This window comes from Carassius gibelio, chromosome A9 (genome assembly GCF_023724105.1).
Source record: "Carassius gibelio isolate Cgi1373 ecotype wild population from Czech Republic chromosome A9, carGib1.2-hapl.c, whole genome shotgun sequence".
NCBI lineage: Eukaryota > Metazoa > Chordata > Actinopteri > Cypriniformes > Cyprinidae > Carassius > Carassius gibelio.
The window spans coordinates 15139122-15167115 of NC_068379.1; the positions used below are offsets into that span (position 1 = coordinate 15139122).

The 27994-nt window shown below is 38.5% G+C and overlaps 1 protein-coding gene across 5 annotated transcripts; it reads left to right on the forward strand.

The window, feature by feature from the left end:
- Positions 1–27223, forward strand: LOC128019720 (transcription factor Sox-1a). Of its 5 annotated transcripts, XR_008185238.1 has the most exons (4): positions 3327–4654; positions 8220–8646; positions 20512–21791; positions 24143–27223. XR_008185238.1 is itself a non-coding variant. In XM_052605886.1 (2 exons), the coding sequence occupies exon 1, from the start codon at positions 3622–3624 to the stop codon at positions 4630–4632; it is 1011 nt and encodes a 336-aa protein (XP_052461846.1). In that variant the 5' UTR covers positions 3327–3621; the 3' UTR covers positions 4633–4654; positions 8220–11145. The 5 variants fall into 5 exon arrangements, 1 of the variants encoding a protein (XP_052461846.1); XR_008185239.1 differs by lacking the exons at positions 3327–4654; positions 20512–21791; positions 24143–27223 and adding exons at positions 2–109; positions 1612–1729 and having other exon boundaries at positions 8220–11145; XR_008185241.1 differs by lacking the exons at positions 3327–4654; positions 20512–21791; positions 24143–27223 and adding exons at positions 11–109; positions 1652–1729 and having other exon boundaries at positions 8220–11145.
- The last annotated feature ends 771 nt before the right edge of the window (positions 27224–27994 follow it).

Sequence of the window (27994 nt, forward strand, 5' to 3'; positions counted from 1 at the left end):
GTGGGACTGGGAGCTGGGTATAGCTGGCCTTGGCACACTAAGCGTAGATTTTAGCAAGGATGGCGGTCTGGCGAGTGGCTTTGGCTGGGTTAGGACAGCGATAGAACCGGTAAGGACGATTTTACATTACTGCAGATGAAGGACAGTGCAGTAAGAATTGAAAACAAGATTTAGATTAGTATGTAGTTCTCTTATGGGGAAAGGCTTACTTTTGGACATTTTAAAAATTGTAAGCTAATGTTCTCGTCTGGAAGCGTGATATATTGAGACGACGTCGTCTGACTAACTGGTTAACAGCAAGACAGAAGTTCGTGCGTAAGTACGAACTGCGCCATAAAGCCTGTTAACAGAGAGCTGCGGTCAGTTTTACTGAGCTACTTGTTTGCATGATGTACCGTCTGTCATGATGTAGGCTACGCGATTTTTTCCCCAACAACAATCCGGAGATAGTCTGACTATGCGTTCGTGTTTATCGCATTAACTATTTTTTTTTTCTTCTTTTTTTTTTATTTATTTTATTTTAAGCGGGAGCAATTCTTGATGGAAGTTGGCCAGTTTGGCCAGCTAAGGTTTTCTTTTACGTTTTACATTTGCAGCTTTAAAAGTCAACCTGCAAGGGCAAACAAACTCACTCCTCCGTGTGTGTGTATATATATATATATATATATATATATATATATATATATATATATATATATATATATATATATATATATATATATATAATATTTTTTAATTAATAATTTTATTTAATTGTAAAAGTTTGAATTCAGTAGGCTATTTAATTAAATGTATCAAATATCTATATTAAAATATGTGAGGCAGTGTCTGTCTGTCTATCTATCTATCTCTCTATCTATCTATCTATCTATCTATCTATCTATCTATCTATCTATCTATCTATCTATCTATCTATCTATCTATCTATCTATCTATATAATGTTGATTAAACGTATTGTCCCAGTTTTTGTTGCCTGTATAAGTTATAAGTATAATTAAATTAAAATAACTTAGGTTGAGTGACTATGAGGAATATAACTTTTAGTTGGACCTTTGATCATCACACTGTCACTATCGTTTGTTTAACAGGATAGCCTATCATTTTCAAGCGTCTAAGCCATCGTCTTACCACAGTCCTTGTTAAGTCAAGTAAAGCCACACTAAGAACTTAAACGTTCAAATTAGGTTAAACAAGTCTACAGCAACAAACAAGTTTAGCACGCTTCAATTTTGCAGTGAAATGGCCATAGTAATGAACAGTTATACAAACACTGAAAGCTCATAGTCAAAAGAAGACCTGGACTACAAATATGAAAAAATATAATTGTTTTATTAAATTGGATCATTTTAATAATCAGTTTACATTTCGCTTATTGTTATTTTGGGATCTTAAATTGCATAGAGCAGATTATATTCCCGTCCCCTTGTTCCATCCCTCATCACCTACTTATAATGTTTTGTGAACTGGATTGTCGCAAGCACCTGTAACTACTACTATTAAACTTTCACTTTAATTTTACTTTTAGGTCTTCTTCGTTCTTTTTCTAATTTCTTCTTCTTTTTATTTTTTCTTTTCTTTTTTTATTTATGCTACAATCGTCTGTGTTTTAGATAACTGCTGTAACCCCAGCTCTCGCACGTGTGTTAACAGAGCCCTATTGCCCCCAGCGCGCTCAAAACAAAGACCCTGTGAAGAGCGCGACACTGGAGCAAAATAAGAACTGACAAGGTACGTTGTTCCAGGAGGTCACAATGTGGTTTAGCGCTCTCATCCGAAGGAATATTAATTATTTTATTATTAGTAGTAGTAGTATTATTATTATTGTTATTAAATCTGCTTAATCATTAACACAAAACTAACAAAATATTTTGAACTATTATGACAACATTTTAAATTAAATTCAAATTGACATTTTATGGTTAGCTTGTATGGCACATTTTTAAATTAAAACCAGTCAAATACGTTCTATACTATCTACTGAAATTAATAGCATTATATAATTATTGGTCATATTATTGCTCAGTGCTGGTGGAGCTTGCTTTGGTAAAACACATTAAAAAAACTTTCATATTGATGTGCCATCTTAAGTAGCCTATGTTTAATAAAATGATTGTTTTTCAAAATAATGTATTTTTTTATTAAAATACATGGCAAAGAAAATAATTATTTTATCAACATTAAAGATTGGCTAGACACCATCACTGGGTAAATGAAAAAAAAAACATCTAAACTGTTGTTACGTGGGCAATGAAAAGCCCTTATCTTAAAACATGTTTTTGTTTATTTGATTTAGTATATCGTTCTTGTAACATTTCAAAAATATGATAACATTCCTACAGAGTATGTATTCAAGTTATATATTTTATGCATATATTGGAATCAAACGTGATGGCAAAATTATAATTTTGCGGTTCAGGTCAAGAATATATTTGTCTCGTCTTTCATGAACGATTTTCTCGATCGGTCATACGATTGGCTCACATGTGAAAATTTAAATATTTCACAATTATCCTTGCTCTAGTTAAATAAAAACAACAGTCTGATTTTCATTTAGACATCATCTTCATGTTTGCCTTCAATCTGTTGTCTTTTTATTTGGAGAAACTTTAGACATTTAGAGTTTTCCAGTCTATTCCAATTTACAGTCATCAAATTTACGCGTTTCAAAATCTGAGCAGTGCACCACCAGACGGCAGTGTCCTCGATTTAGAAAACCTCTTTTTAAAATAGTGTTGTTTACCTCTTAAAATATTGTGTGATTTTATATTATTTCACTCAAAGAATAACTAATTATAAAGTTCTTATGAAGGGAATTGTGTGTGGTGATTTTTTTTTGGCAAAAAAAGAGAGATGTGAATCGAATGCAAAATGAAATTACGGTCGTTTTTAGCCTATACGGACGTTTTTGAAATCCTATTTTAGAAAGTGCACTTATGAAAAAATAATTTCGACTTATTTTTTTTCCTTTAACTGTTTTGTAATCAGTCATTCAGCATGCATATCTGACAAGTAGTTGGCTACCCTTTACGCACAAAGATTTGGCAAGACGTCACGACAGGAGCATTGGAGCTATTACAGTTATTATAAAGAATTAGATCGCATCTTGTAATGTCATCTAAATGGATAAAATCTACCATTTGTCCTCCTGGTCATTTATTGCAACCATTGAAAAGGCTCAAACTGCTACCTCAGTATTTACTCTACTTTAGAGGGGGCGGTGTTGACCCTTTGTGCACCCCGCCTAGTTCTTTCCTCGTTGTCTACGTCACATGACCGAACTCCATGCAAATCGCTCCTCACTGGAACGCCATTGGCTGCTCGCTCATTTTAATCGCTGTCAAAACGCATCATATGGCCACCGCTTTAACTAACTCTTCAACTCCACTAGGAAAAGTAACTCAAACGCACGTTCAATTAATGTGGATGTGAAACGGCAGTCGGACACGACACTAAACAGGCTACAGGAGACCCCGAAACTAACAGCAAACGGTTGGGAATAAGCTGAATTCCACATTTCACCGGAACTCCGCTGGTTTGTGAGGCACCTGCTTCAAGCGGACTAGAGAGCGCAGAAAGTTCATGCTTTTTCTCTGCTAGCTGAGTACTTCTAAGCCACTTGAATGTATAGCATGATGATGGAAACGGACCTGCATTCCCCGGGACCCCAGACCAACACGAATCCGGGGCAAACGGGTCCAAATTCGGGGAGCAAAGCCAACCAAGACCGCGTAAAAAGACCCATGAACGCTTTTATGGTCTGGTCCCGGGGCCAGCGCAGAAAAATGGCCCAGGAGAACCCCAAAATGCACAACTCTGAAATTAGCAAAAGACTCGGAGCTGAGTGGAAGGTGATGTCAGAGGCTGAAAAGCGGCCCTTTATTGATGAGGCGAAGCGATTGCGAGCCATGCACATGAAGGAGCATCCGGATTACAAATACAGACCGAGGCGCAAAACCAAGACCCTGCTTAAAAAGGACAAGTATTCGTTGGCTGGCGGCTTGCTTGGCGGTGCGGGTGCTGGGGTTGGGATGAGTCCTGCAGGGGTCGGCCAGAGGTTGGAGAGTCCTGGGGGTCACGGAGGCTCAGCCGGCGCTGGCTATGCACACATGAACGGCTGGGCGAACGGCACTTACTCCGGCCAGGTGGCCGCCGCGGCAGCAGCGGCTGCGATGATGCAGGAGGCACAGCTCGCTTACAGCCAGCACCCAGGTAGTGGGTCTCACCATCACCACGCTCATCACCATCACCCGCACAACCCTCAGCCCATGCACCGCTACGATATGACTGCTCTTCAGTACAGCCCCATCTCGAACTCGCAGAGCTACATGAGCGCCTCTCCGTCTGGCTACGGCGGGATATCGTACACGCAGCATCAGAACTCCAGCGTCGCTTCTTCTGCAGCAATCGGGACGCTGAGCTCGCTCGTCAAGTCCGAACCCAATATAAGCCCTCCGGTTACCACACACTCCCGAGGCCCCTGCCCCGGAGACTTGAGAGAGATGATTAGTATGTATTTACCGACCGGCGAGTCCGGGGATCCGTCAGTTCAGAGCAGACTGCATGCCTTACCGCAGCACTATCAGAGCACAACCGCCGGAGTTAACGGAACTGTCCCATTGACGCATATTTGAAACAGCTGATGGAAAGTGACGGGTAACGCGCATTCAGAAACACTCCACCAAAAATATTTACCCAATTTTTTTTTTTTTAGATTGTCTTTGAACTACTTTTGTACAGAATGTTTTATGATGTTCTTGTAAATTAAAGGTAAATATTGTTTCGATTGCATTTCGGAGAGAAACTGAGATCTTATCAACTGTATCACTTTCAGTAAAACATTGTTTAAATATTTTAAATATTCTGGCCACGCCAAGAAATATGCGACATACTGTTATTCTTTAAATATTTAAGTTTCTGTGCAAATTGACTTGAATTGATAATAACAAAAATCTAGCGTGAATAACGCAATGAAATGTTTTTGAGAGCCCATACAGAGTTTTCTGCTTATTACATTTACCAAAACGTTTGTACACTTGAATTAATGTACCAGATTTATGTTGTAATATTTCTTGTAAATTGTGAATACGTTTTAATATTTCAAAATACTGGCACGTCACTGCTGCTGTACATAATTTATGACCTGCATTCCTGCCAGTTTAAATCTTAACCTTGCGTTGATTCATGGTCTAAATAAAATTGGAGAAAAAGTTACTCTGCTCTAAATTGGTGTTAGCTTTATTATCCAATTCATCAGACTTTTGTCATTTAATACGTGTTTGATTGACCACTCTATCTAATGGACACTTTCTCTTCGTTGATTGAAGACAAAATATCAGTCAGAAGATATTGCTTTATTTTGCTTTAAGACCATTATATTTTCTGTGTATTTTATAAGCATTAACGTGCTGCTAATGAGATCTTTGAAAGCATCAAAACATTGAAAATGTATTTTAAATAGGTCACACTTGAGCTTACACGTCTTAGAAACTTGAATAATTTCTTGCAATGAATATGCATTAGATAGGGGGGAATTATATAGGCCTGTAGACATTTAATGTTGTTTTTAAATGTACTTTTCAAAATGTGCTTTAAATGTGTGACTCTTTTTAAAAAGAAAAATATTCGCAATTACCTTTTACAATCAACCGATTGCTTAGGTACACTAATAATACATAAATTATCATTCAAAAAAACGCGAAGATGCGTTAACAAGCTTAATATCGTATTGCATTAATGAAATATCAGGATACTTAAACGCTACTTAAGATACAAGACTTCAGGTCTATATTTATTTATAATTAAGTTGTAGGTCTATACTCAATTCACCATTGCTTATTCCATTGCAGACTTTGTTTGGTAAGGTGTATAATTCTGAGTACTTGAAGCATTGACACAAACTATCTTTAAATGCGTATCATTTATGCAAGGGCTGGTTTGACCACTTGCTTAATGTTTCGTGAACTGAAATGGGATTAAATGTCATTTCGTCCATCAAAAAAATATTTACAGTTCAGTTCACATTTTGTTAAACTGACGTTTTTACCTCTATAGTAAGCCTGATTTTTTTTAACCACAAGAGTAAATTTGGCTCGTAATTAGTTGTGTGTGAGTAGATTTGTTAGTAACAATTTTGAAAAGTAATTCACCTGTTAGACAGCACACCTGCGTGTTTATCATCAAGATGTTCCCATTATTTGGTGTAATGAAAAGCCCACGTTTTTCTCTTAAAAGTAGGTTTAATTCACAGGAAATAGAAGTAGAAATTTGAGTAGGTCCACCGATTAATCAAATCTACATATTTCTGTTCTGAATTAACACTGTAATCTATGATTATTTGATAAGTGTTATTTCCTTGGCTATTTTATTTACTATTTAGTTTGTTTTGTGTCATTTATTCGTGATTCCCTGCATTTGAAGAACCGAGTCGTTATTATAAGACCTTTGTGGCTGAACACACAAAAGACGGTGACCCCTGGGACAGAAAATGGTTATTACAGTTACCTGCTGTCTCTCTGGGGCTAGTTTAGCAACAAGTGTCAGAAGTCCCGCAACACACTGTTCCTTTTCTTGTTGGGATGCGCATGTGAGGCCTTCAAGTCTGCAAGTGCCACTTCATACACTTGAAATAAGTATGAAGCAGAACAGGCTCAGGAGTGTTAGAACTGTAATATAGGGTACATCATAAAGAGAACGATATTGGTGCAGCATGACCTTAAATAATTTTTTCTTCCATTATAGGATTTTTTTTTTTCCCCGACACACACACACACACACACACACACACACAAACACACACACACACACACACACACACACACATATAAATAAATATATATATATATATATATATATATATATATATATATATATATATATATACATATATATATATATATATATATATATATATATATATATATATATATATATATATATATATATATATATTCATGAAATCTTAAATTTAACTGCCCATAATTCTGAACACACTCCACTAATGACACAACATGAGAAGGTCCACTCAGAATCCATTTGCATTTATCTGCAGACGAAAAAACGACACGGATTAGCGCTGAAAATAGAGAGGCGGAGAACCAAGTCACGGCACTTGCCAGGTTAAAGAGAAGCGTTCTGGTAAATTTAACCAAAATAATTTACTACCCCGCCAAAAGAGGGGAAGGCACGCGGGGTGGGATGATTGAAAAGGATGGGATGGAGCTCGAGGTGGGAGGGGTGGCGGTGGCCTCGAACCAATAAATCGTCTCAACCTGCGATACCCTTATCTTGTAGCCACCGATATATTCTGTGCTGGGAAACCATCAACACTGCTGGCTCGTACGAAAACTCCCGATCTCTTGCACTCGCTGTCCTAAATGGGGATAATTAGCATCACTTTATCACGCCTCTGCATATTTTCTCCCTTCTCCAAAAATCCCGGTACACTGCTATTGGTCGCCGCTCTGTCACAGAAGATTACGGAGACAGATTGCACGGAACGAATGTGCTGAACGAGATTAGGGAGGAATAGAAATAGCAACTGGGCCAATAAATTCCTCGCGAGGGCCTTATCGTGCAATTACACGTTGACATGTTTAACAATCTTGCTGCCTCTTAATCCTGCGCCCTTCCAAGAGGAGAGATGCTGCGCCGTAATTTCTGCAGCCTGTGATCCCGGAGCAGTAATTTAGGGATGTATGCAGAACGCCACGAAAAAGCAACTTTGTTCAAACTTTTATTTACCAAAATAATGTTGCTGTCTTTAAGCTAATTATAAATTATTTAGTCCCCACCGTGACCAACAGTCTCTTTTACCCGCGGAAAACACAGAACAGGGGCTCGGGTATTGTCGCATGTAAATCAGATTCAGCCCTATAAGTTTGAATACGATTTTTGTCTGAATTGCGTTATTTCTCGGAAGTGCAAACTCAGTGGAGTAATTTGGTGATGCACCCGTGGGATTGCTTTTCACAGTTTTCTCGTGTTGTTGTTCATCACCGAGAATCCAATTACCATTATAAAACGACTGCTGTTCAAAAAAGTATAGACTGCTTTATCTAAGAAAAAAATGCTATCTGACCATTGCAAGGCTATATGAATTTTCAAGGCGCATATGAAGCAAACTGCTTGTGTAATAAACTAGCCTTCCGTGCCTTAACAGTCTGTTTTGTCTGTCTCTCTCCCCATCCCTCTCTTTTTCTCTCGTCCTCGTGTTCGGCAGAGAGGTCTGTGTAAGGATGATTGTGAGAGACTCTGCTGGAATTTGGCAGGCCCGCAGCTTGGAGAGGTGCCCCACGCTGTGACTCCCATTCAGCGGTCCAGCGCGCTGTGAGGTTGGGAAGTTTCACTGAGCCGTGCACTCAATGGCTCCACAAAGCTGATTACAAGCCCCAGCGAATTCCTGAAGAGACCGGGCAGCCACGCAGGTGTGCGGGAAACCGGGGCAACCCTTCAGAGTTATAGTGACAGAGCAAGACAACCCGGGAGACCACACAAAAAGCAAAGCGTCCCGGGAAGCGGCCAGGGATTTGGTGGGAAAAGAACACCTCAAATGCCCTCTCTTGTGCGAAAAGGGAAGGGAAGAGAAACTTTCCGAAGGCTTATTAAAACGATGCCCAGTCTCCTCAAGATAGTGAACTAAAATGACTGTAGGTAGCTACTTTAAGCACTCATTTCTGTCTTCATTTTTGCCATATGCGTTCTGAATCCAGTCTAGTTTTTCGTAAGATGGGGGGTTCGGGGTTCACGACGATTCATAAAACGTAAAGACCTGCTATCCTTCACCGTGCCCATTTCATTTTCCCTGGTGCAAAAAATCTACATCAATGAAGCAGACGGCGTATTTAATTAGAGCGGAGTCTAACTATCAATTACTCAAGAAAAACACAGGATCCCCAAGGACCGGTAATCAGCGCGCCAACAGTCGGCCGCGCGCTCATTACAGCAAAGCGACAGGCGGGAATAATAATCAGGGCGCGGCGACGCATCTGCCTACAGTATTTCCACTGTTTCCTGTTGCCTCTCAGAAGATTAATAACTCGTAGTTTTTGCTCAATTTAACCCAATGGTGACTGACTTGTAGGCGATATGAGACTTTTGAATGGTTTTGCTTACTGAATTAAATTATGCCCACTGACTTTTCTCTTCTAGACTAGGTTATATGCTTGTTCACTTAACATAAATAATTAAAAACAGTTAGTAGTCTTTTCAGAATTTGTAACAAGTTTACTTGGTGGTCATTTTTGTCAGCATTTTCAGTTTCCTGTCGTCTCTGCATGGGCCTGATTGGAACGAGTAGTTTTGAAACTGTGTTCTTCTAAGTTTTCAAACAATCTGAAAGATGGGGAAGCTTGTTTGTGTTTCTAGCTCTGCTGGGAATTAAAAAGAGATTGTCATGTTAAAGTTTTAGCACTGCGGTGAAGAGTGAGCTTGAATTTATTGGCATATGCTGTTGTAAGTTGTACTCAGTTCAGAGATCAGTGTTTGTCTTTCTTCCTGTCAACATCACATACAACTACATTTATCATTTGTGTGGTTAGTAGTTAGTAGAAAGAGATTTATTGGAGTTTTCCTCATTTTAATTAAGTGTTCCACTTGATTTTACAAGATAACTTTATATTAATACCACTGTTCACAAAGTTAATCAAATAATTCTGTATTAAATATGGAATATTTTGAATGTAGACTCAAAATATCATGAACATATGGACAGTCTAGTATCAATATTTCCTCAGTTTAAGTGAGGGCTCAGTCTTACTTTATACGGCTAATTTAATCCTCCGCGAAGTCAACAAGGGCTAATTGAGATCAGCGGGGCGCTAACACCCATTCACAATCAGTTTCTCCCGTGTCCCGGATTGTCCCGTTGCTTGGGTTTTGGGCTAGTAACCATATTGCGGCAGTCTATAGATCAAGAGTATATTGGTTTTGATTTCTGAATTATACAAATGGCAAAGGTCTCTGAGATGTAGGCATGTTTCAGTTCCCATGCTTAGCCTTATAAATATACTATAAATCTATTCCAGTCTTGGCCTCACCTGTGTCCTGTCACCCCTGCTGTCCTCATATGATTAGAGGACAAAAGCACTTACCCGGCCCGGCTATGGTAGTCAATCAGCCACAACGAACTATGCTAATTGAGGGGAAAGGCGAGAGGAAGACGAACAGTGATCCCAATTGTTCGGCGAATTTCACAGCTCAGTCTGTGCGAACAGGAAGGGAATTTGCAATACTCACGATTTTCCCACAAAAGTCATTTTGTCATTTTATATCAGAAACCATAGTTTTGTGGCATATTATACAACTGAAGAGATAAATGAGACGCGCTCTGAAGTTTTTGAGGAGCTGTCCAGGTCCTGAAATGAACGCTACTCAAACGTATATCCGCATACGTTGTCTATAGCTCAAGCGAACAATCTTTTAATAAATGTAAGTTAATAAGTTTATTAGTAACCTTCTTAATAGTAATGCATTTTCTAATGTGCACTCTGCATTTCTTTCTTTCCGCTTCTTTATACTTCGAGTAGCCTCACCTCTGCATTCGACTCTCGTGTGAGTTGTTTAAATAAAAAAATTAGTCAAAGTTAGTGCTTCAGGTTTTTGGACAAATCCAATAAAGAATATGAATATGTTCGTCCTGCCTGTCATAGCGAATGAAGATTTGAACACAAATTAATAAGAATATCAGTTGCATAATAGGTATTCTATCACAAAGACAGATTTGAATTCGTTTATGCCGCCATAATGATTTTAGCTATTTCAAAAATCTATTTACTGTGTCATTTTACAATCCTATTTGGTTCTGATTTGCCTTTGTTTTTGTTTGTCTTTCTCCCATTTTTCAGTCTGAGATCAGATATGCACCTAGAAAACAACTTGTAGCAAATATACAAAAAGAATGACAACTTTAACTGTAAATTATTTTTTTCTTGCATCTAGTTTGACCCATCTCAAAAGGTGCCCTTCCTCTCAGCAGGGGTCAGAAAATAGGCCTGAGAATTGTTTGTGTTTTACCGCTGCTGGAGTCCCACTGTGCGTCTGTATTATGTGATGGGATAAACTTTGACTGCGTCTGATTGTGTTGCTTTTACATCTGAAAGAGGGAGCGAGAGACAGAAAGAAACAACAATAAAAGATGTTTATGTTTATGGATTGGTCATTGATTTTGTTGCTCTTGGCTGTATGGGCCCCTTTTTTAATCAAGACAAACAAGGATATGGAAGCATGCACAGCAGCTTGGGCTAAAGCTGTAGAAGTGGATGGAGTCAGCGTGGACAGTCGGTGACAGTTGTAGTACCTGCCCTGAGGACTGTGTGACGGATTGAGGGCAGAGGGGTTATGGGTGATAATGACACACCCCACTGAGTGTTATTACTTAAAGACTGTGCTGGGCTGAAATGACATTGTAATGGGATGGGGCTTTTTGCCTCGTTTTCACAGCACTGGGCGCTCTAGCTCAGCAACTTACTTCCCGCTTCTGTGTCCTCTTTTGTCTGCTGTACAACTGCTTCTTTGCTGCTGCCACCCCCTGTCTATTTCCATGTCCCTCATTCTCTCCTACTTCCCTATTCTTTCTAGTGTTTGCTTACATGCATTATAGAGCCTCATTTTTATGCATGCATAGGTTCCTGGCAGAATACACAGAAATTTGTTGCATATTTTTTTTTTTGTTCTGCCTCTAACACTGAAAAAGCTTATGTGTGTCTGTACTAGCTTCAGTGCACCTTTCATGCTTACCACTGAACACATGGCCTTTCTGGCTCAGATCATGCTCTGGATCAGATCAGCTCTATAGCAAGCTTTAATGAGATCCCCCCACATCAAGACTCAGGTTCATATACTCAAGTTACAAAGTACATAAAACTCACAGATATCTACTCAAAACATCTACCAAAATACAATTCTTTGTTTTGCAGTGCATTGTGCTCAATAGCAGTAAACATATAGATTGTATTTTTTTTTATTTATTTTGAGTTAGTTCATGGTCTGCAGTGACAAGCCCCTGGTGTGAGCAAGGTGGCACTCGTATTGTGAATAATAAGCAGCTTTCCTCTAATTGTTTCAGCTCTTGCATATAGATGGACTCCCTGTGTTCATATACAAAGGTTTTTTTAGCCCTAGTGGTTACTTTCCTCTAACACTCAAACCACATTTAGATTGAGCTCAACCTTCAGATTAATCAGAATGATCAGCCACCTTTCAGTGTGTGAGTGTGTGTTTATTGGATATTGGGGTGAAGGGGTTGTAACAATATGCTCATGTCATGATACTCTCATTATACTTTAAACAACACCAAAATAGAGTTAAAATGTTATTTAACATTTTTTTATTACTTCTAAGAAGTGATAAGCAGTTAACAAAAAGTATACTGTTTATTATACTGTTTATTATGCTACATTATGTGGTACATTGGTGGGGAACTTGAATAGGCTTGGACTTGGTGACACCAGAAAAATTCATGATTTTGCAAAGAATTAAACACATGCTGTATGCTTGCACTCTGTACCTGAGTCTATACATGAAAAGTTTTAAATATAGTATTTTATTAAATAATGTATTCTATATTTCATTTATTATTAATAATTAAACATGAAAGCTCAAATGTGAGTTTGAATACAATATTTAAAGTTTGTATTATAAACCTTTAAACTTCTGTCTTATGTTTTCATGCAATTAAAAGATCAGTCTGTACAGAATTTTGGAGTATAAACTGGTCATATTATATTGGCATTCACTTTAATTGGATTTGAATGATCTGGCCCTAATAAACAGAATTCAGTCTCTGCATTCACACACTGTTTTCAGAAAGAGTAATTCAAAAAAAAAAAAAAAAATCAGTGGATGACTTTTAACTTTCCCTGCATCTTTTTTCAATTTTAAAGCAATAATAAAAAGTAATTCATCTTCAGAATAATCTGCCTCTACTCACAACACAAACATGCATTGTGGCCAACCTCTCAGTGAAAGTGTGAGCTGTGTATTTTGAGCTATTACTGCAGTGATTCATGCACATGCTGGTCTCTGTTTCAGTCAGCTCCTTGTGCGTATGAGTATTACTCTGACCCTGCACCTCTGATGTGTTTGCAGAAAAAAAGAGAGTAATGCAGTTTCTGTGAAGAGTAACCTTAAACACAGTGATGACTTTATGGCTGATGGACTTATTTACACCGAGCTGCGGATCTGTTTAAATTGCTGTAGTTCCTCTGTTTCTAATGTGGCAGTATTTCTCTGCAGGGCTGAGGAAAAGCTGTTATTTCTCTCTGAGGCGCAGAGCCAATACCCGAGGCCTCTGCCAAAAAAGCCAATCCTTTTACACTGTTAAGCGAGAAATCTTTTAGTGTAGGCAATACACAGATGTCTCTTTCAATCAAAAATACTGGCAAACACACACACACACAGTTTGGTGTTTATTTTAAGTAGAGGAGATAGGGTTAATGAGGGGTCAGGAGGTGACCATAAGAAACAACGACTCAGTTTCCTCTGGATGTCACTGATAGCTCTTACTGCAGCTGACCTTTGACAACCCTTACAGTGAGTGATCAACAGACTCGGCCATTTAGATGGACTAGATTACAATATCATTGTGATGGACACAGGATCCTTTTTACAAGGGTCACAGAAATATAGCTTTCAGTGATAACCAAAATCACAGCTAAAGAGGGTCCATTTGTAACATTGACCTTAGGTACTGACACTATTGATGCCCTTTGAAATTGCATTCAGTTTGAATCAAAACAATTTCCCACCTTTTGATCTAAATACACTAGTTCCAAAGTTTATTTATTTATTTATTTGTGTGTGTGTGAAAGATGCTCACCAAAGCTGCATTTATTTGATCACAAATACATTAAAAACAATGATATAGAGTGCTGCACCCATGACGTCAAAACCTGGAAGACTAAAGATATCTTTATCACAGCCAAGCTAAGGCTGTTCATGCCCGCTCAAAATTCAGTGTAAAGACGTAATGCCTCAAAAACACTAAGACTATATTATGCCTGGTCAGACCCACCTCAGTCCCTATCAGATATATAATTGCTTTTTACATGTTATAATCAGTGTAAAGATGCCTGAATGCCACTTCAGAAGTACCTCTGTGCCACCTTTGGTTTAATTCACCACTGGGTCCCCTGAGATTTCCCTAATGGGTTTTTCAATTCATGAGTAAAATCAAGTCTGTGGTTAATATAATATGATGATATTTTGACAACATACACTCACACCCCTAATGCTCTTAGTTACTTATTAGGAACAGAAGTTTAAAAAAAATAAATAAATAAACAGAACTGATTCAAAATTAATGTTTTTGTCATGGGTGCATGTGTAATTTTCATTGTACTGTAGATCAAAATAGTAACATGTAACAACAAGTTATGATTACCTATTTTGCTCATTAATTGAAAAGCCCCATTATACCCAGGGAGATCTAGAGGAAACCAGTGGTGAATTAGTATTGAATTTTAATATCATGGCTGCAGCAATTATTATTATTTTTATTCATTGTTATTGTTATTATTATTAATTTTATATATGATATGATAAGCAGCGTTTGTGAGCTTCTCTGCTTTGTGTACAGCCATTACCAGGGAATCTTAGATCGCTACCCCTCCTGCCGGCAGAGAATGATTAAGCATATATATATATATAATTATGCAAGTGACATATAAATAGGATTTTGGTACAATAAAGAGTCAGATTTTAGCTTGTGTTGTTTTTCACATAATTTCAGGTAACTGGTATAAATCTCAGACTGGTTTGGTCAATAGTTTGCCAGGTGTTCTTAGGTTCCACATTATTAAGCAAGTCACAGTTCTCATGAAATATGGTGAGGAAGAAAGATCTTTCTGAAGATGAAAAGCATGAAACAATGCAATGTCTTGCAAAAGGCATCAAAACTTACAATATTTTTCTAAATCAAACAGAGATTATTGAACCGTCAAAAGATTTGTGAGTGACTCAGAGCACTTAAGATCTTAGTAAGATAAAGATTTAATAAGGAAAGTTTCTGTCAAACAAATGAACTGTATTGTAATGGCAGCTGTAAAAAAGCCACTGCCGAGCTGCAGACAGGTGTTTGAAGCTGCTGGAGTCTCAAGATCCTCTCCATGCAGACTTGCAGTTGAGTGTAAAGCTGTGTTTCAGTCACTGCTAACCAAACCTCACGAAGAGAAACCTGCACAGTGGCTGTTGAAAACGCATGAAGATTTGTTTTTAAATAGTTGTATTCACTTTCGAATGCTTCAGTACAATGGATGGTCCAGATAAATGGATCTCTGACAGTTGATGAATGGCCGTCCTATTCCAATGAGACTGCAACATCATCAAGGAGGCAATGGGTGATGATTTGGGTTGGAATATTGGGTAGTGTAAGGTCATTTTAGGGTGTCAAAAGGACTTCTGCAAGATATATGTTTAGTTCATAACTGACCATTTTCTGCTGTGGTATAAATTAAAGAATAGTGTTCTCAGAAATAAAAGGATTTTCTTGCAGAATAACACACTATCCCATGCTGCATAAAAACCATGGTGCTAAACAGTTTAAAAATGTGTTTCTACAGCCACTGTTTATGTCTTTCTTTCTTCAGTCAAAAAGAGATGAAGGTTTTCGATGAAAACATTCCTGGATTATTCTCCTTATAATGGACTTCAATGGCTAATGGTTGAAGGTCAAAATTACAGTTTCAGTGCAGCTTCAAAGGGCTCTACCAGATGAGGAATAAGGGTCTTATTTAGCGAAACGATCAGTCATTATCTTAAAAAATAAAATAAAAAGATATATGCTTTATTAACAGAAATGCTGGCCTTGCACTGATATGCAATGCGCATCCATGCAATCACTTTGCTTCTTAATCTTATGTGCATTCCGAATAATAACTTGCAAGCACCAGACCACTGATTTGTCAAACCTGCTTTCTTGCAGCTTCAGGGAAATGTATCAGAGTAAATGTGTACATTTTAATTAGGAAATATAGTAGAATATATAGTGGAATAAAAAAGTGAAAGTTGACAGAAATATTAAAACTCAAGTACAGGTTCTCCCCAAAAATGCTTAAGTATTGTAGCGAAGTATTGTTACTTCATTATATTACACCACTAGGCCACAGTTAAAACTTTGACAAACCTCTTCCTGAGATAACCTTGAGCATGTGGTTAGATTAACATTACTTCAGAACATTTTCAATACCGTGCAGCTTCAGTAAGAGGACATAAATGCAAAAGGACATATAAACTTAAATTTGCCAGACAACCTGCTATGAAAATCAGTCAGTTTATACATTAACATAATTAACTGCATACACGTTATATGACTTTTCACATTTGCTACTCTGACCCGCTGTTCTAAAGGTGACTCTTCAAATAAAGGACGACTGAGAGCGTGAATGCGACCGTGCTGTGATCGTGTCATGTCCGTACAAGTTTTCGAAGTCTTCTTGCCCCTTTTGAAAAGAGTAGATCAATTTCTAATAAACTTCTTCAATAGGCCAATTTTGCCTTTCACTGGCTGGTTTGAAAGGCTCCAGTTAGCATTTAGAGAAAGAGATGGAGAGTGAAGGATGATTACGGAGGAGTACAGTATGCCACTGAAGGTCATCACTCAAGGATAATGAACGCGGTATTGAAACTACACCTGTTCCCACCGTCTCTTTTTTCCAACCCAGTCTACATACGTGAGAGTTCACTGAATCATATTGATCTCAGACTAATTGATGCATGCACCTCAGGGTAGGAAAAAGTCCCATGTTCTTAAAAAAAAAAAATGAAAAAAAAATAAATAAAAAAAAATAATCTGGTAGTAGAAAATTTTGAAATTTAGATTGATATAAAAGGGGGTGGCTGTTAAGCTGCATTTGATCACATTTAAATCCCTCATATTAAACTCATTCATTTTTTAGGTCAATTGACTTCTCCATGTTTCTAGCAACAGCAGGAACAACAAAAATATAATGTATGTATTTTTAAAGAATTGATCTTTTTTGGAGGAAGCTTCTTCAGCAAACAAACAACCAAAAGAGTCGAGCATTGAGGACCGTCTCCTTACGAAACAGTTTTTGTGTGTGTTTTACATTCAGGCTGGGTTTACATGACAACAACATAGTAAAAAACTGAAACGTTTTTCTCTTGTTTTTTTTTTTCACATTCACGTATACGCGACACATTTCGCGTTTACACCAAGTGGCAACCTTCCGGTGTCTCTCATAAAACCAACAAAAAAGTGAATTAAACTATAAATCATCGACTGGCTGCTAGAGACTTGTTCCAAAAGGGACTTAGTCCCATAGTCTCCCGATGTTAAAATGCTCAACTTTACAGCAGAAAAATAAACTTGTACAGCCAGGTACAAATAGTGGTTTTGGTCTATAGCTATAGCTAATTTTGCCCTTCATGACAATTGTGAGAGGGGTAATTTATTTTTTAATAACTCATCCATTTAAATGATTAAACCTTAAAGTTCTGCATAATTGAGGGCGTGGCCACTTGAGTGACAGGTGGATTGCTGAAGAGTGTATTAGCATACTCTTAGCGATTGCAGCAACAACAGTCCCATGTACTCCGTTGCTATGTATGTTTGTTTGCTTGCCTTTAAAAATGACTCGTACTGCGCATGTTTACATACCTAACACAGTATATAAAAACAGAAATCAGTATACATCAGAAATCATTTTAATATACTTATTTAGTGCTTAAGGAACATTTATCAATGTTGAAAACAGTTTTGCTGCTTAATATTTTAGTAGTAATTGTTTGTCAGGATTATTTGATTAACAGATAGTTGGCAACAAAATGGCAATTAGAAATAAAAGCTTATATATATATAATGTCCCTTTTAACTTAAAAAAAATATATAATATATATATAAGTAATAATATATAATAAAATATATATATAAGTAAAAAAAAAGTATATATATATGTATATGTATATATATATATATAGAGAGAGAGAGAGAGAGAGAGAGAGAGAGAGAGAGAGAGAGAGAGAGAGAGAGAGAGAGAGAGAGAGAGAGAGAGAGAGAGAAGATCTAAAGTGAGCTGGTAGCATGTATATTTTTTACATGACTGATACAGCTAACTTAACATGTAAAACACGCACGAACACAAAAAACTGATTCGTAATGTGACGGTCATCAATGTTTGACACCTTTGGTCAACTAATGCAGAGAAATGCCTTATTTCCTCCTTGCATATTTCCTGATTTATTTTTATGTAATTTGGGGTGAACGGCTGTAATGGGATTAGAGGGGGTGCTGCTAGCCCTGCTACCAGCTCACTCAAGAGAAACACACAGTTATCACACAACAGCAGATTGTTTTGAACTACTTATGAAAAAAAAAAAACACGGAGCATCTGAAGACAGAGGCACTCTTGCCAGCATGAGCTGGTGTTAAGTGCATGGTTGTTCCCGTTGTTTTATTTAGCATCTGCAGAATTCCCAGCATAGTTAAGGTGCTTTGGAAAAGGATTAACTGTTGCTGGCAGCGGCGAGCAAGCCTCGCAGATTTTCCCCTAGCAAGAAAGTACAAAGAAGAGGAGGGAGAGGGAGAGGGAAATGAGGGAGAAAAGGCAAAGAGAAACCACAATAACAAGTTGTATAAACACGACCTGAGAGTGAGACACGGGTAAAAGTATATCTAAACAACAATTATCCCTGACGGAAGAAAGGAGGAGGCTTTCACTTGCCTACTTACAGTGTCCTATTACATCAGATGCTTAATTTCCACCGACCTCTTCTACCTAATTTCCTCCACCTCTTGCTCAGTGCCTTGTTTTTCTCTAATCATTTACTCATCCTTTCTGTCCAGTAATGTCCAGCTGTTTTCTAATGGGTCTATTTAGAGGGATAATATGGAAAAGCCCAAATCAAAAGATCCATGCTGATGCATCTGAAGTGTTTTTGGCAACATCTTCCTCAGATCATTTAGATCATTCAAATTTTGGTTCAAGTACATCAATCACTTAGTATTTATGACAAAATATAAGTGAATATAATACAATAACATCTGAATGACTTAAAATATTAAGTATTTTCTTTTCAAATCTACACATGTAAGAAACGGTTTAATAGCACCAGAAGTATTTTTCCTCCCTCAGGAATGTCTATAGTTGATTCAGTATTTTAATCATTTAAAGTCTCTCTGAATTCAATATGACCTTGAAGCATGCCTGAGATTATTGTGTCCATGGCATTGTGTCTACACACTGAGATTTGGATGAAGGTGAACCCACGGTGTTTATAAAAACAAAGCTAACTTGAATTGCGATATTTGCCAGGATACTGTGATATCTTTTCTACAACCTACAAAAATGTTTGAAAAATGTGTAAATATAATTGAAGTCAGCCGAATCAAAAACTGTCATATAAAGTAAGTTGGCACTGACCTTGATACAGGTAAAATAAATAGTGATATTTTATTTTTTTAACAATTTATTCAAGTTTCCAGAGGTCGGTCTGTAGTGACTAATGATTTAGTCTGGGAAATTTGTAGTCTTCTGCTGTTCTTCTGGTTAGCTTCCTTGTTTCTGGAGCAGAGAAACCAGATCCGACCTGTTCGTAGAACTGCAAACAAAAGCACTTGACTGACGGCCAGATTTCTTCTCGTGGCTGCGCTCAGGTTTCCACGCTCCCAGTATGACGCTTGAGAGATGGCAGGTAACGCAATCTCAGGTGTGCTCGGGGGCGTGGCTGCCCTTTTCTCCTTCTTCACCTTGATCACCCGCAGCGCAGCGACAAACACGGCTCCGTTTCAACCACTTATCCTGCTCGGCTGAAATAATCATCTGATCAGCTTCCTTCTCGCTCTCCCTCTCTCACTCCCTGCTCTGTTTCTCTCACTCCTTTCCGTTCTTTGTTGCATGTAAGTACAGTCTGTATTTTCACCTTTTGTCTGCAGTTACTCTGAAGCGAAACAAATAAGGCCGTAAATGTTAGTGGAGCTGGTTTCCTCCTTTATGGAAGGTGTATGACTGTGAATGGACACTGCTGGATGGTGTGTTCTCTCAATTAGAATGCAGTGCTTTTGAAATTTTATAGAATATTCAAAAGTGGCTGTTCCCATTGTTTCCTCAAATAATGTTTCAGTGAACAGTTCCTAAAATTACCGATTTAATTTCTTTTTTTTTAATAATCTGAAGAACCATTTTCCACTATAAAGAGTATTTAGTGTAATGCAAAGGTTCTGTAGATGTTAAAGGCTCTTCATGGAACCATCAATGCCAGTAAAGAACCTTTAATTTTAACAGTGCAATCCAATATAATGTTATGGATGTTAGGAAACTGCAGCAGTTCCTATTCCTGGGACTTTGAATAGAGATTTGAAATGCTATTTGGGTAATAATTTTGTTTGCTAAAGTGTTCTTGTTAATGGCACAGTACGAATTCCTAAAGCCTAACAGAAGTGTTGACAAACAAACACATATGATAGAAGTGAAAATGAGTGCCCCTATTATGCATAACGTATAAATGTCATTTTTGTGATTAAATATGAAAGCTTTAAATCTATCCTTTCTGCTCGCTAGGTATACTGTATATTTTTGAGAGGGCCAACTCCCTGGCGTGCTGTATTTTAGAGTGCCCATTTAGCCGGGCCCCCTGCTCTCCTGACAGCTGATGGAAAAGGCAGTGTAACAATGAGCCCCCACCGTGCCTCTCTGCCTGCCCCCAACCACCAGGGGAAGAGGAAGCAGCAGCAGCCGTGCGACACATTATTCTGTCCCCCCGGAACCTGCAGCAAGGCCAAGCCCCCCCTCTGGTTTCCCTCGGACCTCTAAGTGCCAAGCCAGGGACTGAGTGACATTTCCAGAGTCCTGACCTTTGTTTTTCCATTGACTGGGAAGACGTTTGAAGGAGGTATGGTGCACGCTGGTAGACTCTCGGCAAACAGCACACATGATTTTAGAGCAGCTCACACAAAAGGAGAACCAAGCCCTATACTGTCACAGAGCTTATGTTCTCATAAACTGTGAGAGAAACGCTAAAGTATATCTGGTTTACGTTCTATATTACTTCACCAAATCTGGCATGCATGGTAAACTAAGTAGACTAATGAAAGGTAACCTCAGTGCACTTTGACTAAACTTTAAGAGCAGAGTTTAATCTTCTCAAAAATGACCACTGGAGACCAAATCATGGCACATTTTGTGTTTCTGAAAAGCTCCCCTCAAAATGAAGTCAGATTATTGTACCATTTAGTGTTACATAGAAACGTCTACCGCAAAATTAATTCAGGAGGCATGTTGGTTTGAAGTATGGGTTCACATAGGACTACATTTAAAAGCAAAACAGGAAAAAGGAAAGCCTCATGCGGAGAAAATGGCATAAAATGGAGGGTACTGCAGTGTTGATAGGTTGAGTCTTGGGCTTTATTAATGATACAAGCTGCTGGCCAGTACTTTGGTCAAATCAGACACCTGCTATGGCTGCCACACTCTAAGAACGGTGACATCACAGGGAGCAGGACAAGTCAGATCCGCTGTTAATCGCTCACCTTAATTGAGTGCTCTGCTGAGTTCCAAATTGCTCAGTACAATCAAGACTCATTTGAGAGTCCCACCATGTGCTCTTAGGCCATGATGAGATATTGCCTTCATTGCCTGTTGTTTCTGAATATTAGCCTTTCTTTCAATATGCCCCCTACATATTTGACTTTTTTACTCATACCCTTCAGGTCGCTGTTTTTACTGGCTGTGGTTTTCTCTCATTTCCCTGAATTCCAGGTGGGGGAGGAAGCTATTGTTTTCGAACATCCTGGTCCTACTCGTCATTTGTTCCTCACTAATTCCAAAAAGTATGCACCAAAGTACGTCTTTCTTTTTTCTTCCCAACTCCTATATTACTTTTAAGGGTTTTATTTTGCAGTTGAACTGCATTATCCATCTTATTGTGTGGATACTCATTAAATAAATACATATATGAAATATTGATTTGAGTGCCACTTCTCTCAGCTTCTGCTAAGAAAAATAGTCCATTATAATGTATAAAACAGTCAGTGTAGAAACAAGCCAAACACTGCAACAATATTATAATAATATTTATACTGAAGTCCTCTGGGGTCTTTTTTTACTATAATTCCATGACTGAGATGAGTTTGTGAAACAAGAGCGAGAGCCCTCGGTTAGATACATGAGACGTGAAAGAAGTGTTTCAAGCAAACTGATGTACTGTGTTACCATGGGCGATGGTGAATATTAATTAATGTCTGATTGCTGGATAGTGCAATTGACCAATAAGAATCAAGTATTCCACGAGCCGTTCAATATTATTTATCAGATGCTCACTAATAATAGCATTGTGACACTCCTGCTCTTATATAATAATATATGAGTAAAGGAGAAGCAGCTGCATGTCACTTGAATATTTCTTGAGCCGTAAACAAATAAAATTGCAGTGTAATCTGACACAATAGCCATGAAGTTATCATGCTGAGTGAAGTTTATTTCTCAATGCTGAATTCTGTGCCTCTGGCATCCAGGAAAACAGCCACCACAGGTGATCACACTGCATGTGGAGACATAAAATATAGCTGTAAAGTTTTTAATGTATCGATTTAAGGCAGCGTTTTCAATTTTAAAATCGTTTACAGAAAATTTGTTCCTGTTTGGTTTTACAATAAAAAAGGTTGGGTGGGTTGGTGTTATTTCATCAATGCAGTCTGCATGACTCTTATTTCTTATGCAAATTTATCTCAGGGATAAGGAAGGACTGTAGAGAGAGGGAAGGAGAGTAGAGGAAGAAGAGTCTTGTTTTGAAAGAGGACTCCTGTGCGCTTCATGAAGCCTGGCTATCACAGTGTCACCTAGTTAATCTTCTGTTCAACACTGCATGTCACAGATCACACCAAGACTCAGATGACACACACACACGCACACACACACACACACACAGTGTATTAAATGTGACCACTCTTAATGTAGTGAAACTGTTCAGGCAATCCACACCACCGCAGAGGGAATGCTTTACTCATGTCATTTATTACTGTCTGACCACATAGTCGCATAGTATGAGCTGACTGCTCAGCCAAGAGTAGTTCAAGAGCCTCACCTGAGATGAACTCAAGGTGAGTGGAACAGACTGCGCCTTGCTGTTCTGTGGTTTATTAAAATGTACTGACTCAAACTACCGCCATCTGAACGCTTCAGGGACTTTAAGTGACATAATCAAGTGACAGATTCTGGATTCAATACAAATTATATTTAGTTGATGGCATTGGTTGAATAATGTTGATTAACACAAAAATAATTTTGTCTTGTCCTGTTTTCCAAAAAAAAAAAAAAAAAAAAAAAAAAAAAGAGGATGTGATTATTTGAGTGACTAAAGCAATTATTATTTTGTGAAGTTGGCCTAAAAATGCGTCATTTGTGAAAAGGCAAATTTCTCTACTGTCAATAGTGTAGCAATGTGTGAAGTCACTTTCAAACCAAGTGGCTTTCTGTTGATTAATTCTGTTGTGAATCGCCAAACTTGAACCCTTTGTGAAATGTCAATCACAAAATTCCTGGTCGCAAGAAATATCAACTATATAAATTATCTGATCATGCATTACGTCATATGTACTTGGACAGACACTGAAGACTGTAATGTAACCATGTAAAAACTTGCTTTAGCTTGATTATAACCTTACATGTAAATGTACTCACTGATCTATCTAAGGCCACGTGGGTATTAATAGCCCATTAGGACGGGTCGCTCAGGGTGAACAGTCATGTAGGAACAACACTGATCACAGCCATTGTGTGTTGTCACGGTGGGACGGCAGGAGTGGAAACCTAGTACCAGAGACCTCACCTGATCTGAGCAGGTCTGATCCGTTCACTGCTTGCCGAGGCCATGACTATGCTTTTGAGAGAGTGCTGGATGCTGACCTTAATTGCTTGAAGGACAGCTCAGATAAACTCATATCAAACATGCCCACTGAAACTGTAGACGCTGTGTAATTAGTGAACTCCAGAGAAACAGATAAGGCTGCAAATCAAAAAGGGAAGGGGACTTGCTAGTTATTCATTTATATGGGCGTTGAAAAGAATTACATGTACTTCAAAGTGCTCAACCTTCATGTTTAAATGTGAAACTAATAAAAGTCTGTTTGTTTTTCCTATGCCCACACATCTAGAGTTGCATGAGTCAAGTATGTCACATGCTTTTCCTGTCCAGGTATTCTGGTGGTGCAACTACCCGGGGAGCGGGCCAACCCTGTCATTTAGAAGTAAGTTTATCCTGTGGTGGGATAGAGAAACTGTGGGGATAAAGGCAGCAGGCCTATCCCATGACTAGGCTGGCGGAGGGGGGTGGAAAGCCTACCCCACAGCTGGGACAGGCCAGGTAAGGATCACTTACAAGCTGCAGGGTTGGGAGCATCATTGTGGCACCGAACTGCCCGCAGTATTTACAGCCCCCCATACACACTTCAACAGTCTCAGGTTCAACCTGCTAGCTGTGATGGAGCAGATAATATGCCTCCAGAGGAACCATCTGGAAAACCGAGCCACCTCTCTCCTGTTGCTGCCCCAACGTAAATTTTCATGCACCTGTCTGTGCACCAGACGCCTTTCTCAGCCTCTGCTTTTTTTTTTTTCAATAATAGCACATGTTGTCACATTTTATGGGGTGAGTTGTGAAAATGTATCCTTCCTTAAAAATAGAGGCTCCTTTTACAGCAATGGGAAAAATGATAAAGGCAATCAATAAAACAAAAATAAACAAAAAATATTAATTACAAAAACATGAAACCTATTATTTTGGCCAGTAAAAACTATAATAAATAAACCACTGAAAAAAAAAAATTCTTCCCCTTGAGACAACCAGCCCCAGTGGTCTCCCCTAAACAGTGACAGAATTATACTGACAAACCAATTAAACGTGAGACAGCAGCTACATTAAATAAACAGTGCAAAATAATCTTCCTGTTTTTTTTTTCTCTGCACAGCTGAATGTTCACTGAGCTGAAAAAAAGAAAAGTACATTACCTTGATAACTGTACATACAAAAACGTGTGTGCTAGTATTTGGTGATCATACCTCAGCAGACCAGCTTCTTAGTCCGTGCAGAAATGTCAACCTCTCATCATCACGCTATATGGACACAGCAGGTGTCAGTGATGATAGTTTCACTGTGACAGCTGTGTCTAAAGGGTCCAGAACTTAGACATCATAATTATAGTCATAGAGACACGCACAGAGTCAGCCTATACCTTTCAGGCTCACATCCCAATACAAAAATTACCTAATTATGTTATTCCTGCATTGATGTGTGATTGTATTAATGAGACGCACAGCAGATCAAGCTACATGACTATCTTTTAACGTCTGTTATGATGGAATGAACTACTCGACCAGTGAAGCATTCCAAATGATGTAATTGAATCAGCAACAACAGTACAATATAGAACTAGGTACTCGAAGTAATCAACTATGGCCTAAAATAAAATATATTTAACATTTATAGCAGAATTTTAAAATATGTACAAAGATACACTTTGTTTTAATGTTTTTGAAAGAAGTTTCTTATGCTCCAACGGCTGCATTTATCTGATCAAAAATACAGTAAAAACAGTTACATTGTGAAATATTACAATTTAAAAGAACAGTTTACTTTACTTTTGCAACCATTTCTATTTCTATAGTAGCAGCAACTGTCTGATTGTTGGATTCCACTTTATTAGAATGTTGAGCTGTGTGATTCTTTATGCAAGGTTCCGAAAATATATATATAAAAAGAAAAAGTGAAAGTCATACTGACTGGTAGCTTCTACAGACAAATTTTTCATCACTTTACCTCAGAGCTTTGAAAAAATGTATACATTATTACTAAAATGATAAATGGAATTAGTACTCCTTGGAACGCCACTGCTGTGCTCTATTGTTGATTCCCCGGGAGCTGAAGTTTCAAGGTATGCAAGACGTTCCTCTCTACACAACTCTGTGTGAGTATGTTCATGTCCATCAGCACGTGTGACACAGGGAGGGTACAGTTCTAAAGTTACACTCTTGTAAATGAGAAATGTAAATGTGTCTTTCTTGCAGTACTTTTGTGGGTGTGGGCGGTTTGTAACTTTAACCTCTTGCTCCACCTATCACTAGCTGTCCATCACACCAGCCTGGAAGTGCTTTCCTCCCTCGTGCTCATCAGAGTCCTCCAACATACTTTCATCCTGGATCAGGTGACCTCAGGTTTATGAAGAACGGAGCCAGCACGATGGATGCGGTTTATCTAGGAACGAGACTTGAATGTCCCTGTGACATGGACACACGTCTCACCTCTCCCTCCATGGCGACTGTTCTTCCTGCTACAGCCACAAGCTTCCTCTCCTCTTGGTTTGATTTGTTCAGGGCTTGCAGCACTTGTCGCCTCAGGCAATCATAATTTTAGGCCAACGTTTGGGAGGGAGAACATTAGTTACACTGTCTTTCTTAATTAATGTCACCTATATTCCCATGCTTGTCCAATCATAAGAAATTATCTGCTGAGATTATAAGGGCCACTATTTTATGGCTCTAGAAATTGTAATTAAATGCTTTTTCAAGACTGTCTCTTTCAGTAAATGCATTGTGGTCCCAAACAAACTCATTTGAGAGGATGAAATCAATGTAAAAATAAAATAAAAAAATCTTTGTTTTTCTCATTAGAAGCCATTGGTGGAGTTAATTGATTTCAAAGCTGCGAGAAGATGCTGGTTTAACAGCCTTCCTCGTTGATCTTGATAACAGTGTGGGCCAATACCTAACGAGGTGCTGCATTAATTGTCCCCCTCTGTTGATGGTGTTCATTCTGTGTTTAACTGAGAGATTGATGTATTGATTGAATGAGCGGAGCAGCCTGGGAATGGAGCTGAGTTGGTGTTCTCATTCTCGGCTCTGATGGACTTCAGTGATGAGAGTGTCTCCAATGCTGACACTGAGGCTGCTGGGACTGTCAACTTGCACGAGGGAGGTCTGTTCCGAATCTGACTGCTAATAAAGCTCTCTCATTCAAGAAGTCATCGGCTGTCTTCGGGATTCTTGGCTGCTTTTCTTATGAGGAAGGCTGTGCTCCTCTTTTCTGTCAGGGCTGGTGGGGGAGGCGCTGGACGAAGTGGGGGAGAGTTGTAAACTGTGAGCAGTAGGGGGTCGCTCTCCCAAATAGATGTCACGAATTTTAACAAGCAGTTTCAGCCCATCTCAAAAGACATGGAGCACAGCGGGGTGAACAAAGATGGTCTTTGTCTGGGTGTAAAGATGGGTGGGTGGGTGAGATGTGTGTGTGTGAGGGAAAGTGGAGGGGTGTGTGTTCCACTACAGTTGCCTTCCAGGGGCTCCTAACAGTGGGGTATCTTGGATTTTAAGAACAAAAAGGGTCATGACAACACATAAGGTTCAAGATTTTTACTGAATTTGTTTCTTACTTTGCACCATGTAGGCCATATCTGCATGCCTTTGTATATGTTCTCAGCCAATCGGCTGCATAATGCCATAGGTATTGCTTATCCATGGGTAAAAATGATCTAATTCTCATAAATTCATCATGAAACTGCAGAAACAAACAATTGGATGAGCAAATAAACAAATAAAACAAAATGTTGAACTATTCCAATTGCTGAATGTACATGGTCTTTATATTCAGTTTGAAAGTAAGGTTGAAAATACTACCACTGTGGTGTGCTTGAGATTGAACAACATGTCATGAAACATAAAGAAGAGATCTAAAAGTTTTAGGAGTCTTATGCAATTTTAGGATTTTGAAAAGGTTAACATTTATATATTAAAGGGGTCATATGATGCTTTTTTAAATATAATTATTTCAGGTATGTGATGTAATAGAATATGTTGACATGCTTTAATGTTCAAAAAACACATTCTTTTTTAAATACTGTACATTATTGTAGGTCCTCTATGACCCGCCTCTCTCAAACGTGTCGTTTTCTATAAAGTCCCTCCTTTAGACAAGCACAGTCTGCTCTGATTGGCCAACTGACCCAGTGCATTGTGATTGGCTGAACACCACAAGCACTCATCGGAAATGTAACACCCC

Bases quoted from the DNA above. Each gene is read 5' to 3' on its own strand.
- LOC128019720 (XM_052605886.1), top strand. From the start codon at position 3,622: ATGTATAGCATGATGATGGAAACGGACCTGCATTCCCCGGGACCCCAG.